At 46.1% G+C, this 13188-nt stretch overlaps 1 protein-coding gene across 1 annotated transcript; it reads right to left on the bottom strand.

Annotated features, from left to right (window-relative positions):
* Positions 1–10433: 10433 nt before the first annotated feature.
* On the bottom strand, positions 10434–12481 carry JUN (Jun proto-oncogene, AP-1 transcription factor subunit). The gene is given in 2 exon segments (NM_001077827.1): positions 10434–11715; positions 11812–12481. Coding segments are annotated over 2 exon segments (912 nt in total). The 5' UTR covers positions 12216–12481; the 3' UTR covers positions 10434–11207.
* Between the last annotated feature and the right edge of the window lie 707 nt (positions 12482–13188).

The raw sequence follows: 13188 nt of genomic DNA, 5'->3' as shown, positions 1-13188 counted from the left end.
GGGCCTGGGCACATCACAAGAGCTTCGTAAACAGTTAATGTTATGGTCAGTCTCTCATAGCCAGAAATTGGAGCTTCTGCCCTGAGAATGAAGAGTGTGACTTTCAGACAAAGACTGGGCAGAGGTTTGTTCTAAATTTTCAATAGTTACATCACTTGCTTTCTAAGGATAAAACAATGACAGTTCACTAAACTCCTGACGTATCTTTATAATATCAACAGAGAGAAGTCATGAATATTAGTTGACTTGATTGAAATCAAGACATATTCACCAACACCCAAGAAAAATTATAAGAAATGCTTCCTGGAAAAATCATATAATTAATTTATGTCCATGTTTACTAAATGATTAGCCTCTGTTTTGTAAACCACAGAAATCACAGTTCTCAAATCATTACATCAGAGGAATGACAATCTTTCTGGATGCTTGTAATCTGTATTTTGATCAAGGATCACAGAATGGATTGTAAAAGGCTTTATTTAGACTATGTAAATTAGTATATGTTAATTAATAAAACTGAATGGTAAAAAAAAAAAAAATCCCTGGGTCCTCTTTTCTCACTGTCATCTAGCCTTTCAGATTAAGACTTGGAGTTTGGGCGCTATAATTGGACATGCCACGCTCACTGCACCCCTTCTGGATCAACCTGCCCCATGACTACCTCCTCCACTCATCCCCTCCCACTGAGGGAACAGTATATTCTAAACAAATTGGTCTTCTTGTTACTTCTTTTTTTTAATTGAAAAAATAAATACATTTATTTATTTTTGGCTGTGGGAGTCTCTGTTGCTGCCGGGGTTTTGCTCTAGTTGCAGCGCGCAGGATTCTTCTTGTGGTGGCTTCTCTGTTGCTGAGCACGGGCTCTAGGGCACATGGGCTTCAGTAGTCACGATGCCCAGGCTCCAGAGCCCAGGCTCAGTAGTTGTGGCTCACAGGCTTAGTTGCTCCAAGGCATGTGGAATCTTTCCAGATCAGGGATCAAACCTGTGTCTCCTGTATTGGCAGGTGGATTCTTTACCACTGAGCTTCCAGGGGAGCCCCTTCTTGTTACTTCTAACATATGCTCTAGCCTAAGACAGCAGTGCTGTCCCCACTCACCCCATGTGCCTAACTAATTCCTTCAGGCTTCCTCCAGGAGGCCTCCCTAATTTCCTGGACTGAGGCCAGCCCCTTCTCATCCCTCAGTGAAGGCTTGGGTTGTGGCTTCCCAGTCTCTGCAGGCACTGCTGTACACATTTTCTGCAGCACTCTGTAAAGGTCTGGGCTGGATAAAGTAATTGTGATAATATCTTTAATAATTTATTTGGTCTCTCTCTTTTTCTTACCTGACAATATGTGGGTAGGAACTCCCTCCATTTTGTCTGTGAATAGTTGACACTTACCTTAGTCCCCAATGTCCCATCTCCCTGGGGCACTATCTCCCCATTTTCCTATCAAACGCCTACTCATCTCTTTTAAGATACAATTCTAAATAGGCTCCTCAGTGAAGCCATTGCTGAATTCCCTTAGGTTGGGTTCTTATTCCTGAAGTACCCTGTATTTGTCTCTGTCGTGACAATTATGTATTGAAGCCACCTGACTTTGACAGCAGGATCCAGGTTTTACATAAATTCTCACCTGCAGTGCTTAGCAGGTACCTGGACAGAGGAGATGAATGAATTCAATAAGCACGGGGTGAATGAATAGAGCACGTGACCTGAGAGAGTGACAATCATTAAGTCTCATAATGCTATCCTCAGGTGGAAAGATTTTAAGACTATTTATGTCAAGAACTGGTTACTATATTACCGCCCAGCAACGTTTTAAGCCACACAGTAGATACTCATCAACCTTTCTTGGCATTTCCTACTTGCAACACTGGATTTATCATTCACTTATGTTTATAGTCAGTTCTAAGGATTTTCAAAGATCCTTCTCACATTCTGGTTCTTGGGAGTAAAGATCTTTGATTTGTTGTAGGGAGGAAAAAGTATATTTCATTTTATATTGGATTCTCCTTTTTCAGGGTTCGGTCATGATGATAATTGATCTCAGACTTTTTTCTACTTCTACTACCTTAATGATTGAATTGTGCAAATCCTGGTGTAGAAACTGATACTGATACAGTTCAGTGGGTAGGGTAAGTAGAGAAAAACACAGACCAGAGATATACCTGGAGGGCTTCTTGATGTTTCAAAATCTTGCTTGGAGGATATTCAATTCTCTCTTTTAATTGGCTTATGTCAAGTTTTTACAGTGAATATCATAACCACAACTAAGATTAATAATTTTTTGACAGAATATTTTTATGTGTTTATATCATTGAATACATCCCTCCTGAGCATTTTCCATCCAAGGAAGCATGTTCTTGATTTATATCTGGACTCATCAATTCATTAAAAGAGGTAAAACTGTGGATCGTGAGTGCCAACCTGATTTTGGAAGTGAAGTAGATGCCCCTTCATCCTGGTATGGGTTTGATAATAATAACAACAGATAATAATAATCTGTTTGACCTCCAGAACCTACTTTTTTGTAGGTTCTGATTGTCCTTTGAAGATCTTCTCCCTTATTCTCTTCTCTGGCCATGTGGTTTAATGGAACTCCCATCAATACTTAGGTTTTAGAGGTGGGCAATTGACCTACATATCTCAGCCAACCTAGTACTATAACAGTATGTCCTGTATCTGATTGGTCCAGGGATGGATATGAGGCCCAGTCAGATCAATGAAACACCATCCTGGGAGCACATGAGGAACTGCTACCTCCATCTCACTTATTCCTATGGGCAGAGAGTGGGAGCAGCTGGGCACTATCACGTGGAGACTGGGGATGAAGCTAACTCTTCTCTCAGCAACCTGAGAGAGAAGAGATGGCTGAGATGATGCCACACAGCCCTTCTGGCTGCTTTGCTGTGAAGTCATGGCCCTTCTCTGCGTGCCACCAATTGCTTCTTCCTTTCCTGGTCCAGAGCCATCCTCAGAGGCTCATTTGACAGCTCTCAGGGCAACCCAGGCTGAGAGGCACCCTGCTTGGATAAGGCATTTCACCGCTCGGGCATTCATGTGCAGCTGGCTGTTTGAAATCCTGCCTCTTCTGACTTCACTTCCTGAATGTGCTGACAGGCCTCTGAGCCAAGCCAAACAGGTTCCCAACGCCGTGCCTGCAGAGTATTCCCCTGTGAGTGCAGCTGGGGAAACAAAACTTTTCTCCAGCCCGCAGAGAGGACCTGCCAGCCCTTATATGACCAAGAAGCAGGTCCTAGGAGACCTCGTTGAATCTTAATGGAAAATGTTTTCATTTCAGTCATGGTGGTGTGGGGTGTGTATGTGTGTGTGTGTGTGTGTGTGTATGCATCTGCACTGGTTTGGGCAGGGAGGTGGGATTCCTGATCATTTCTTCTTAAGTTAACAAATCTACAGTGGAAAAATGACTAACTACTGCTTGCCTGTTCTATACGGGGCATCTGAACCTTCCAGCATATATCTGAACATTTTCGGCAACCTTCTGAAGTAGCCATGGCTGGCCTCATTTTTACAAAAGAAGGACTTAGCAACATTAAAGAAATTGATCTGCACCTCCCAGCTTTGAGCTTCCAGGCTGAACCCCTGGGTACCTGACTCCAAAATCCCTGTGTCGCCACTAAGTCCTAAAGCTCCACTCCTCTCTTCTAGCTTGTAACGTCTCGACTCTTCATGTGGTCAGAAGGGTAGCAAGGAACTATGGAAAGGGCAGAGTCTCTGGTGTGTTCCCAGTTTTGTAGTCTTGCAAGTTAGTTTTCTTCTCTGAATCTCAGTTTCCTCATTCGAAGTATGCAGTGATAGCAATGCCTATGGCAGGGAGGCTGTGAGGTTCCACTGAGATAGAAATTCATGTGGCAGTACTACTCAAGGGTAAGGTCATAGGTGAGCAAAGCAAGCTCTCTGGAATTAAGAAGAACCTGGATTCACTTCGAGCTTCCCCAAGTTACTTATTTTTTGAACCTGAATAAGATAGAAACCTCCATTTTCTCATGTATTACAATAAAACCCTAACATGTACCTTGTAAGTCCTTGTACAGTGTCTGCTACATAGTAGAAATTTACTAACTGTTATGTATATTGAATATTTTACAGGTTTTTTGATTTAACTATACGTGTGGCAGACACTGTTGTTTCCTACTGGAGCAGTTAGGAAAGTCTAGGTAATGCTACAATAACAAGATGTCCTCAAATCTCTGTGTCTTAATACAACAAAGATTTAATCCTTGCGCCTGTTAAATGTCTACTGTAGATGCTGGGCATGGGGAGGGACTCTAATCTGCATCAACGTCATTTAAGGACCAGGTTAATAGATGTTCCATCTCTGTGCTTCCACAGTTGCCAAGGCTGGGAAAAGGAAATGTGGCAAACCTCACACTTCCTCTTAAAGAAGTCAAGGATGTCACCACTGCTGGTATTTCATTGGCTGACAAAGTCACAAGGCCTCTTACTCAACATCCAAAAGGTAGAAGATAGGGAAGTACTACCCTACCTTGTACCCAAGAGGAAAACTGGAAATATCTGGTGGAGAGCAATAATGACTATCTACCAGTCCAAAAGCCATCCTCCAACTCAGTTATTTCTTACTATCAGAGCCTTGATTTTTACTTATTTGGTAAAAAATCATTATTTATCTGGCTGCATCAGGTCTTAGCTTCAGCACACAGGATCTTTCCTTGTGGAATGTAGGCTTAGTAGCTGTAGTACACGGAGCTTGTCCCAAGGCATGTGGGAGCTTAGTTCCCAACCAGGGATCAAGCCCCCATCCCTTGCACTAGAAGGCAGATTCTTAATCACTGGACTACCTGGGAAGTCCCTGTTGGTGCTGTCTTGAGTCCACACAAGGAGCATCTCTCACACCCTGAGGATGGTGAAAGGAAAAGATGAAAGCCCATGATGATGTTGCTGAGCTGCTATATTCGCCTGGGACCTTGTTTAAATTGTGCCTTCTGTTACTGGCCTGTGTAAGCATCCTAACTGGTAGCGTGATTGATTATATAATGGTCCAGGTGCCTGCTTATCTTTTTTCAAGATTTGCCATAAGGTCAGGATATTCCTTCCTACAAGCATGAATACAGGATGAATCAAATACACCCTGGAAGAGATCTGCTATCAGCAGAAGCTAATGTACAGAAAGTCCCAAGGAGGCCTGGGAAACACCCAGGTTCTGTCCAAGTAGCTAGTGAATATTTATAGCCCAAGAAGGCAGTAACTCAGTGATCTGGTAACCCAGTTTTTTGAAGGAATGATGAAGCAACCATCAGGCAATGTCTTTTAGTGGATGTACATGAAGGAAGTTTGTATAGCAAGAAATTGTCAGGGTTCTGGTCCCTCCAGAGTGGATGGGTTTGCATCAGGGCAAGGAGAGTTCATTAGACGTTACTAGCATGGATGAAATATCCCAGGAGACTATCTGATTACCTTTGCTCAGATGCTGTGCACATCAAAGAACCTTCTGATGACTAATTCAGTTCCTGAGGGTCCTTACTGTAGAATCAAGGTGTCCTGGGATCACCAGGCCATCTGGTTTGTGGAACAACAGAGGAGAACGATATGGTTCTTGATGGCTGGGGACCTAATCATGGCCCTGTCAGTCACTGGATGAGGAGCCTCATCAGAAACTCTTAAAACTCACTGGGAGCCTCAGCTTCTGTTCCTGTGAAACAGTTACTAACAATGATGCATGCAGGGTAGTGGTGAAAATAAAGTGAAACTGAAGGGGAGAAAGAGCATTGGAGAGGACAAAAGTATAAACTGGTCAGCACCAATCTCACTGCTCACTCCTCTCCTCTGCTCACCCGAATCCAAGGAGATAGGCCTTCCCGTCACGCTTGGGGCACCCTAGAGTTTTCCCCAGGCTTCCCCTCATGCTGACCCTTCCTCTCGAATTCCTTACCCTCTCTTTTCTACTCTTGACATGTTGAACTCTTAAATCATCTCGGTTCAGTTCAGTTGCCCAGTCACGTCTGACTTTCTGCGACCCCATGGACTGCAGCACGCCGGCCTCCCTGTCCATCACCAACTCTCAGAGTTTACCCAAACTCATGTCCATTGAGTCGGTGATGCCATCCAACCATCTCATCCTCTGTCATCCCCTTCTCCTCCTGCCTTCAATCTTTCCCAGCATCAGGGTCTTTTCAAATGAGTCAGTTCTTCGCATCAGGTGGCCAAAGTATTGGAATTTCAGCTTCAACATCCGTCCTTCCAATGAATATTCAGGACTGATTTCCTTTAGGATGGACTGGTTGGATCTCCTTGTGGTCCAAGGGACTCTCAAGAGTCTTCTCTAACCCCATTTCAAAAGTATTAATCCTTTGGCGCTCAGCTTTCTTTAATCAGTCTCAATTCGAGTATTTTTCCATAAAGACTAGGATAACAACCAAACCTTGGCATGGAACAGATAGTACTTGACAAATGAAACCTTAAAGTTTTCTGCTTCTCCTTCATTTTTCTTTTCACATCTTTATTTCCAGCCTCTCTAAGCAGCTTACAAGTCCCCCGTCACATGTTTTCTGATGCCTTGTGCCTTTGCATACAGGTTCCTCATCCATCGTTTTCTGCCTGCTGAGTTCCACCAAGATGTAACTTCACATGTGAAGTCTTTCCTGATAAAGACACCTCCTCCTGCATTTGGCACCTCTTTCCGCTTCATCTCTGTACTCCTCCCCACCAGACTGGGAGTTCCTAGAGAACAGGGTTTGTGTTGTAGGCCCAGGGCAATGCCCTTTTTGTGATGTCAAAAGTCCAAAACCAAAAAACTAGAGCCAAATTCCAGAGTTAGGAAGGGATTGTTTCATCTTCTGTGGCTATCCCAGCTTCTAGCCCTCTTCCCTTCTTCTATAATATTCTACTTGATACATACAGAAGTAGGTGGTGGGAGCAAGGGGTGAGCAAGACTGAAAGACATTTTTTTCCTTGGTTCAATCGATGTGCATCTTCTCTAATAATAAAATTACATGGGGATTAGATACATTAGCATGTCTCCATCAAGTAAACCTTGAGTACTAACTTCTGGACCCCTGAAATACATTAAATTTGCAAACAGAAATTTCTTTCAGTCATTACCAATGAAATAGTTGGTTTTAATAAAGCTACATCTAGAACTATTTTTTGTGCCTTCCTAATGATCACATTTTATCCTTCCCCATCTCCACCTCCAAGCCTAATGCTTCAAATAGGCCCATTTGATATAAGAAATGCCCACTTGCATTAGCAGAGGATGGAAGGGACATTCTGTGTGGCTGGGGAAGAATGAATGTAGTTTAGTTGCTTAGTTGTGTCTAACTCTTTGCGACCCCATGGACTGTAGCCTGCTAGGCTTCTCTGTCCAAATTTCCCAGGCAAGATTACTGGAGTGGGTTGTTATTTCCTTTTCCAGAGGATCTTTCCAACCCAGGGAACAAATTTGCATCTCCTGCACTGGCAGGTAGATTCTTTACCACTGAACTACCAGGGAAGCCAGGAAGAATGAAGGTGCTAACCAGTTTAATTCTCTTAAGAGCGCCCCACTCCAGTACTCTTGCCTGGAAAATCCCATGGATGGAGGAGCCTGGTAGGCTGCAGTCCATGGGGTCTCGAAGAATCAGACACGACTGAGCGACTTCACTTTCACTTTTCACTTTCATGCATTGGAGAAGGAAATGGCAACCCACTCCAGTGTTCTTGCCTGGAGAATCCCAGGGACGGGGGAGCCTGGTGGGCGGCCATCTATGGGGTCACACAGAGTCGGACACGACTGAAGCGACTTAACAACAACAACAACAAAGAGCACTCATTGAGAACTAGGCTTAGTACCTGGTGATTGTCCAGACTTGACTTTTCTGAGGGTCTTCAATCCATTTGGAGTAGTACACTTGGAAATGGATGAAGTATATTGCACTAGAAGAAATTAACCTAGAATTATTTTGAAGCATTTACGTTCAATTGTCTATCCTGTTAACACACATTTATTTTATGAACATCTATGCAACCAGGAACTGTACTAGGAGTCTGGGGTCCACAGATGAATAGAGTAGGTTCTGACCACGACACAGGTTCACAATGATAATCCTTTGATAAGTGCTATCAGAAGTTTTGATAAAATGTTAGGGATGCTCAATGGAGAATATTCATTCCACCTGAAGAGGGAGTTAGCACGAAAGGCATCACAGAGAAGGTGCCACTTTTGCTAAGCCTTGACAAATGGGTAGGATTCAGCAGTTGAGCCAGAAGGAAAAGTATTCCAGGCAGAGAAATGTGTACAAGAAGCATGAAGAGGTGAAAATGCATGAAATTCAAATTCACACACAGATATGTTTTTCATAGTGAATGTATAAACATTCAGCTTAGAAATTAACCTTTTTTGAGTCATGGAACTTTTTGAGAACTAAACAGAGCTAATGATCTCTCTCCCTAGGGGAGTATGTGTGTGTGTGTGCACACACGTACACACCCATATGCAAACACAATTTTGTAGGCATTTTCACTGAGTTCACGAGCCCTCTGCCCCAGTGGACACAAAGAGTTAAGAATTTCTGAAATATACATATGTAAAACAAAGTAAAAGAGGATTCATGGTTTCATGTACCACTGGTTTCATCTTCTCCAACTGTTAGTGTTACCCAAACAATAACTCACTGATTGTCAAAATAACATTGACTTTTTTTAACATTGACTTTTGAGTGTCTGCAAATATCTGATTTTCTGTCTCCAAAGTTTATAGGAGATCACTGGTGAATTTCCTCTACCACAATTATTTTTTTCTGTCTCTTTTGTTAGAGTTTCAGGGATATACATTCAAAGCCATAATTGAAACAAAGGGAGTGATAGGTATGAGTTTCAGGCTTTTTTTTTTCTTTTAAACATCAGAGTCTAAAGCAAACTGGGGAGTGGTGTGGCTTTTCTGTGCTGCTCTGTTGTCTGGGCTTAGTCTACCTTTGCAGGTAATTAATTCCCCAGCCTGCTTATTTTTTCTAGTTGGCTCTTGTTTAGCTTCCACAGAGCCCCACCCCAGAGTGCTTTATTGTCCCTCTGCTCACTATTCCTACATATGGTCAAAATAAACTCACTTTCCGGGTTGCTGACATCGGCAAATTCACTGTTTGGCAAACTCGTCTCTGCTCCCAGTAATCCTTTGTTAAAGAAGTATTATTACAATGGAGTATCTGGTTGGTAACAACTCAGTCCAATCCCTTCCACTCCTAGATAACCTCCCAAGAAAAACTCTTTGTGTCTTTGGATTTATAGCCACAGGCAGGATATTAGCATTCTCAGACCTGTTGGGTACTAGAGCACTGCTAATGAGCAAACGGCCTGCCTCAATTAGTGGTTTGTGAAATATTCCTGGATATCAAATTGCTTGTGCTGCTTGATAATCACACTGGCTCTTGGGATTAAAAGCAACCAAGCAAAAATTGTTCCCTTGTTGAGTTCTGCCTTATTGATCTCCTAAGTTTTATCTGCAGACAGAATTTAAGTTTGCCATTTCCCCAGAGTGAAGGTTTATTAATACATAAGCAATCACTGCATTTATGTTCATGTTTTTTCTCTTGTGGATCTTTTTATAGTATCTAGATTACCATTTTTGAGAGTCTATAATAATTTAAGCAAGGTTATTTTAGAGAGGAATGAAGAGACTATAGAAGAATTTGAAACAGTAAACTGCTATACTGGTAATTTGTCTAGGCACAGGTGTTTATTTCAGGGAGGGGTGAGTGGAAAGAGAAGTAGAGCGGGGAGAGAGAGAGAAAGAGAATGAATGAAGCAGGGAGAACATTTCATCCAGACTGCAACTTCTGTGTTGACTTTTCCTAAATTCTTTGCTTCTTAATTACCAAATAACTTCAGATGGCAGTAATGTTAACCCCAGCAACTGAAAAGAAAAGCTTCAGAAGAGAGCTTGGGAAGAAAAAAAGTAGAAAAGGGAAAGGAAATCAAGATCTGTTATTGGTATTTGAATACGTTTATTGTGACAAGAATGCTGTTATAAATATTCATAAGCAAAGACCATCTCTTTTATCTAGGAATTGTTAAAGATTCCAAATTGGAAGGATACAGCTTTTGTAAAAAATCTGCCACCGTTCCTGCTTTGAGAATAAGCATCTATTGTTTAAATTTCTACTAACATTATAAATGGTCACAGCACATGCCACTTGATATAATCCAAACTAAAATGTTAGATTTCCCAGTGGGCTGTCCCTCTCCACCACAACCTCCCTTCTCTCATCTTCCTGAAATGCTACACTATCCTTTGTAAGCAACTCTATGTAGATTGTTGGAGAGGGAAAAGTATGACTTGATGACAGCATCAGCTGCAGTTCTTTCTCAAGAACTGTTGTCCAGCAGACAACAGTTTTCAGGGCCTGCTAGTAAGAAGCACCCACAGTTATTTTAATTGACACTCAACTCTTTCAACTCCACCTACACAAGTAATCTATAGATAATGCAGAAAAGAGGTTGGGGGAGGGGTAACTTTTTCAATATTTTATTGTATTTTCTTAAATATCCTTTCTGGAATTTTCAGAAACAAAACATAAAAAAATTATATACTTTATTACAAATGGTAAACTCAGAGTGCTCCAAATCTCTTATTTACAAACAAGGCTGGGCAGGACACCCAAACAAACAAACATGAAATAACTTACAAAGGCATGAAGCTGTTTATTGACAGTAATCAGCTTTCATCAAATTAAAAAATATATATATGTACATACACAGTTATGGAAGGCAGGCCAGAAAGAGCTCATCTGCAGGCTGGGCCTCGCTCTCACAAACCTCCCTCCCGCCTCCCCTCCCCCACCCCCTTTGTGTTCTTAAGGAGTACTACAGAAGCGATCTACAGTCTCTATTGCAGTTTGCAACCCCCTCCCCCACCCCACCCCTTTAATACTGAATGAGATCGAATGTTAGGTCCATGCAGTTCTTGGTCAATGTTAAAGAAAAGTCTAACGTTCTGTTTGCGCGGGGACAGCCCGTCCGCAAAGCGGGGCAGCCCGCGAGCGGCCGTTCCCTGGCTCCTCGCCAAGGGAGGGCGCGCCAAGTCCTTCCTACTCGTGCACACTGGGGGCGCCGTCAGGACGCAACCCAGTCCAACTTGGATACCCTGGGCTTTAGTCCTCGGACACTTTTTTTTTTTTCTCTGTTTCCCTCTCGCAACTTGTCAAGTTCTCAAATCTGTCTGTGTTATTTATATTTTTTCTCCGTTGCCCCTCAGCCCCCGACAGTCTCGCCTCAAAACGTTTGCAACTGCTGCGTTAGCATGAGTTGGCACCCGCTGTTAACGTGGTTCATGACTTTCTGTTTAAGCTGGGCCACCTGTTCCCTGAGCATATTGGCCGTGGACGCCAGCTCCGAGTTCTGCGCTTTCAAGGTTTTCACTTTTTCCTCCAGCCGCGCGATCCTCTCCAGCTTCCTTTTCCGGCACTTGGAGGCAGCGATGCGGTTCCTCATGCGCTTCCTCTCTGCCTTGATCCGCTCCTGGGACTCCATGTCGATGGGGGACAGGGGCGGCGTTTCCCCGGGCATCTCGGGCACCGTCTGCGGCTCCTCCTTCAGGGCCTGCAGCCGCGGGTGCTGCACGGGGATCTGCTGGGGCAGGTGGTGCGGCGGCTGCGGCGGTTGCTGCTGCTGCTGCTGGGGCTGCGCGGGAAAGGCCAGGCCAGCCGCGCCGTAGGAGGGCGCCCCGCCGCCGCTGCTCAGCGAGCCGGGGTTGAAGTTGCTGAGGTTGGCGTAGACCGGCGGCTCGCTGTGCAGGCTGGCGCTGAAGCCACCGCTGCCGCTGCCGCCCGCCACCGAGGCCACCGCCGGGGCCACCAGGCCCGCCCCGCTGACCGGCTGCGCCGCCGACGTGACGCTGGGCAGCGTGTTCTGGCTGTGCAGTTCGGCCAGGGCGCGCACGAAGCCCTCGGCGAATCCCTCCTGCTCGTCCGTCACGTTCTTGGGGCACAGGAACTGGGTAGGGGTCGGCGTGGTGGTGATATGCCCGTTGCTGGACTGTATGATTAGGCGCTCCAGCTCGGGCGACGCCAGCTTGAGCAGCCCCACGTCGGGAGAGGTGAGGAGGTCGGAGTTCTTGGCCCGGAGGTGCGGCTTCAGGCTGCCCACCGGGTCGGCCAGATTCAGGGTCATGCTCTGCTTCAGAATCTTGGGGTTACTGTAGCCGTAGGCGCCGCTCTCAGACTGGAGGAACGAGGCGTTGAGGGCATCGTCGTAGAAGGTCGTTTCCATCTTTGCAGTCATAGAACAGTCCGTCACTTCGCGTGGGCTTAGTTTAAGCTGCGCGCAGAAGTTTCGGGGCCGCAACAGCGCGCTGGCAAGCGGGGGACACCCGCGCCTCCCCGGGCGGTAAGCAAGGAAAGTTTCTGGAAGAGCGCGCGCCCCCGCCGGCTGGCAGCCCCCGCCCCCGGCGTCCTCCTCACCAGCTCAGTCCGGGGGATCGCAGGGTTAAGGCGCCGCCCGCGCTCTTACTTGTCCGCTCGCGCGCGCCGCCCGGCTTTGAAAAGTCGCGGTCACTCACGGAGCTCTCTCGAGCGCAGCGGTTCCTCAGAGCCCGCAGACGAACTCGCTTCCCGGTGATAGGAGGGAGAGCGGACTTCGCGGTGGCCGGCCGGCGGCGGGTGTCCGCCGCCCCGACTCGGAAGACTGTCCCCTCCTCCGCTGCGAGGGGGAGGGGGCGCCCGGCAGTCGCGGCTCGCGCTCGCCCAAGTTCAGCAACCGGTGCCAGCGAAGCGGAGCGCACGTCCTCCTCTCTCCGCCGCCTCTTTTTCTTCTCCGCCGCCGCGGCAGCTTCGGGCGGAGGCAAGGTTTGCAAAAGTTCGTTCCGGGACCCGGCGGCCACTTGTCTCCTGTCTTCCTGGCCGGGAAAAGTTCTTGCCGCTGCAGCCGCTCTCCGGACTTCCCCGGGCGGACAGTAGCCGCTCTCCGCGCTGTCAGCAGCGCCCGCGCAGCGGGGCTCTCCGCCTGGGGGCGGCTGGAGAAGGGGCTCTCCCGGCGCTCCCCAAAACACCAGGCCGGGAGCCACAAACGCTAGCTCCGGGCAGTTGGAGAGAAATTGGAGAATAGGATTTGCAGTCCTTCCCGACTGACTGTGCCTGTCTGCCTGCCTGCGTCCGCGCACCTCCACTCCCGCCTCGTAGCTTCAGCCACACTCTGTGCAACTCTGAACCCTTATCCAGCCGGAGCGCAACACTTATCTGCTACCAGTCAACCCCTA

Source organism: Bos taurus, chromosome 3 (genome assembly GCF_002263795.3).
Source record: "Bos taurus isolate L1 Dominette 01449 registration number 42190680 breed Hereford chromosome 3, ARS-UCD2.0, whole genome shotgun sequence".
Taxonomy (NCBI): domain Eukaryota; kingdom Metazoa; phylum Chordata; class Mammalia; order Artiodactyla; family Bovidae; genus Bos; species Bos taurus.
This window is presented reverse-complemented; position numbering and strand designations above follow the sequence as displayed.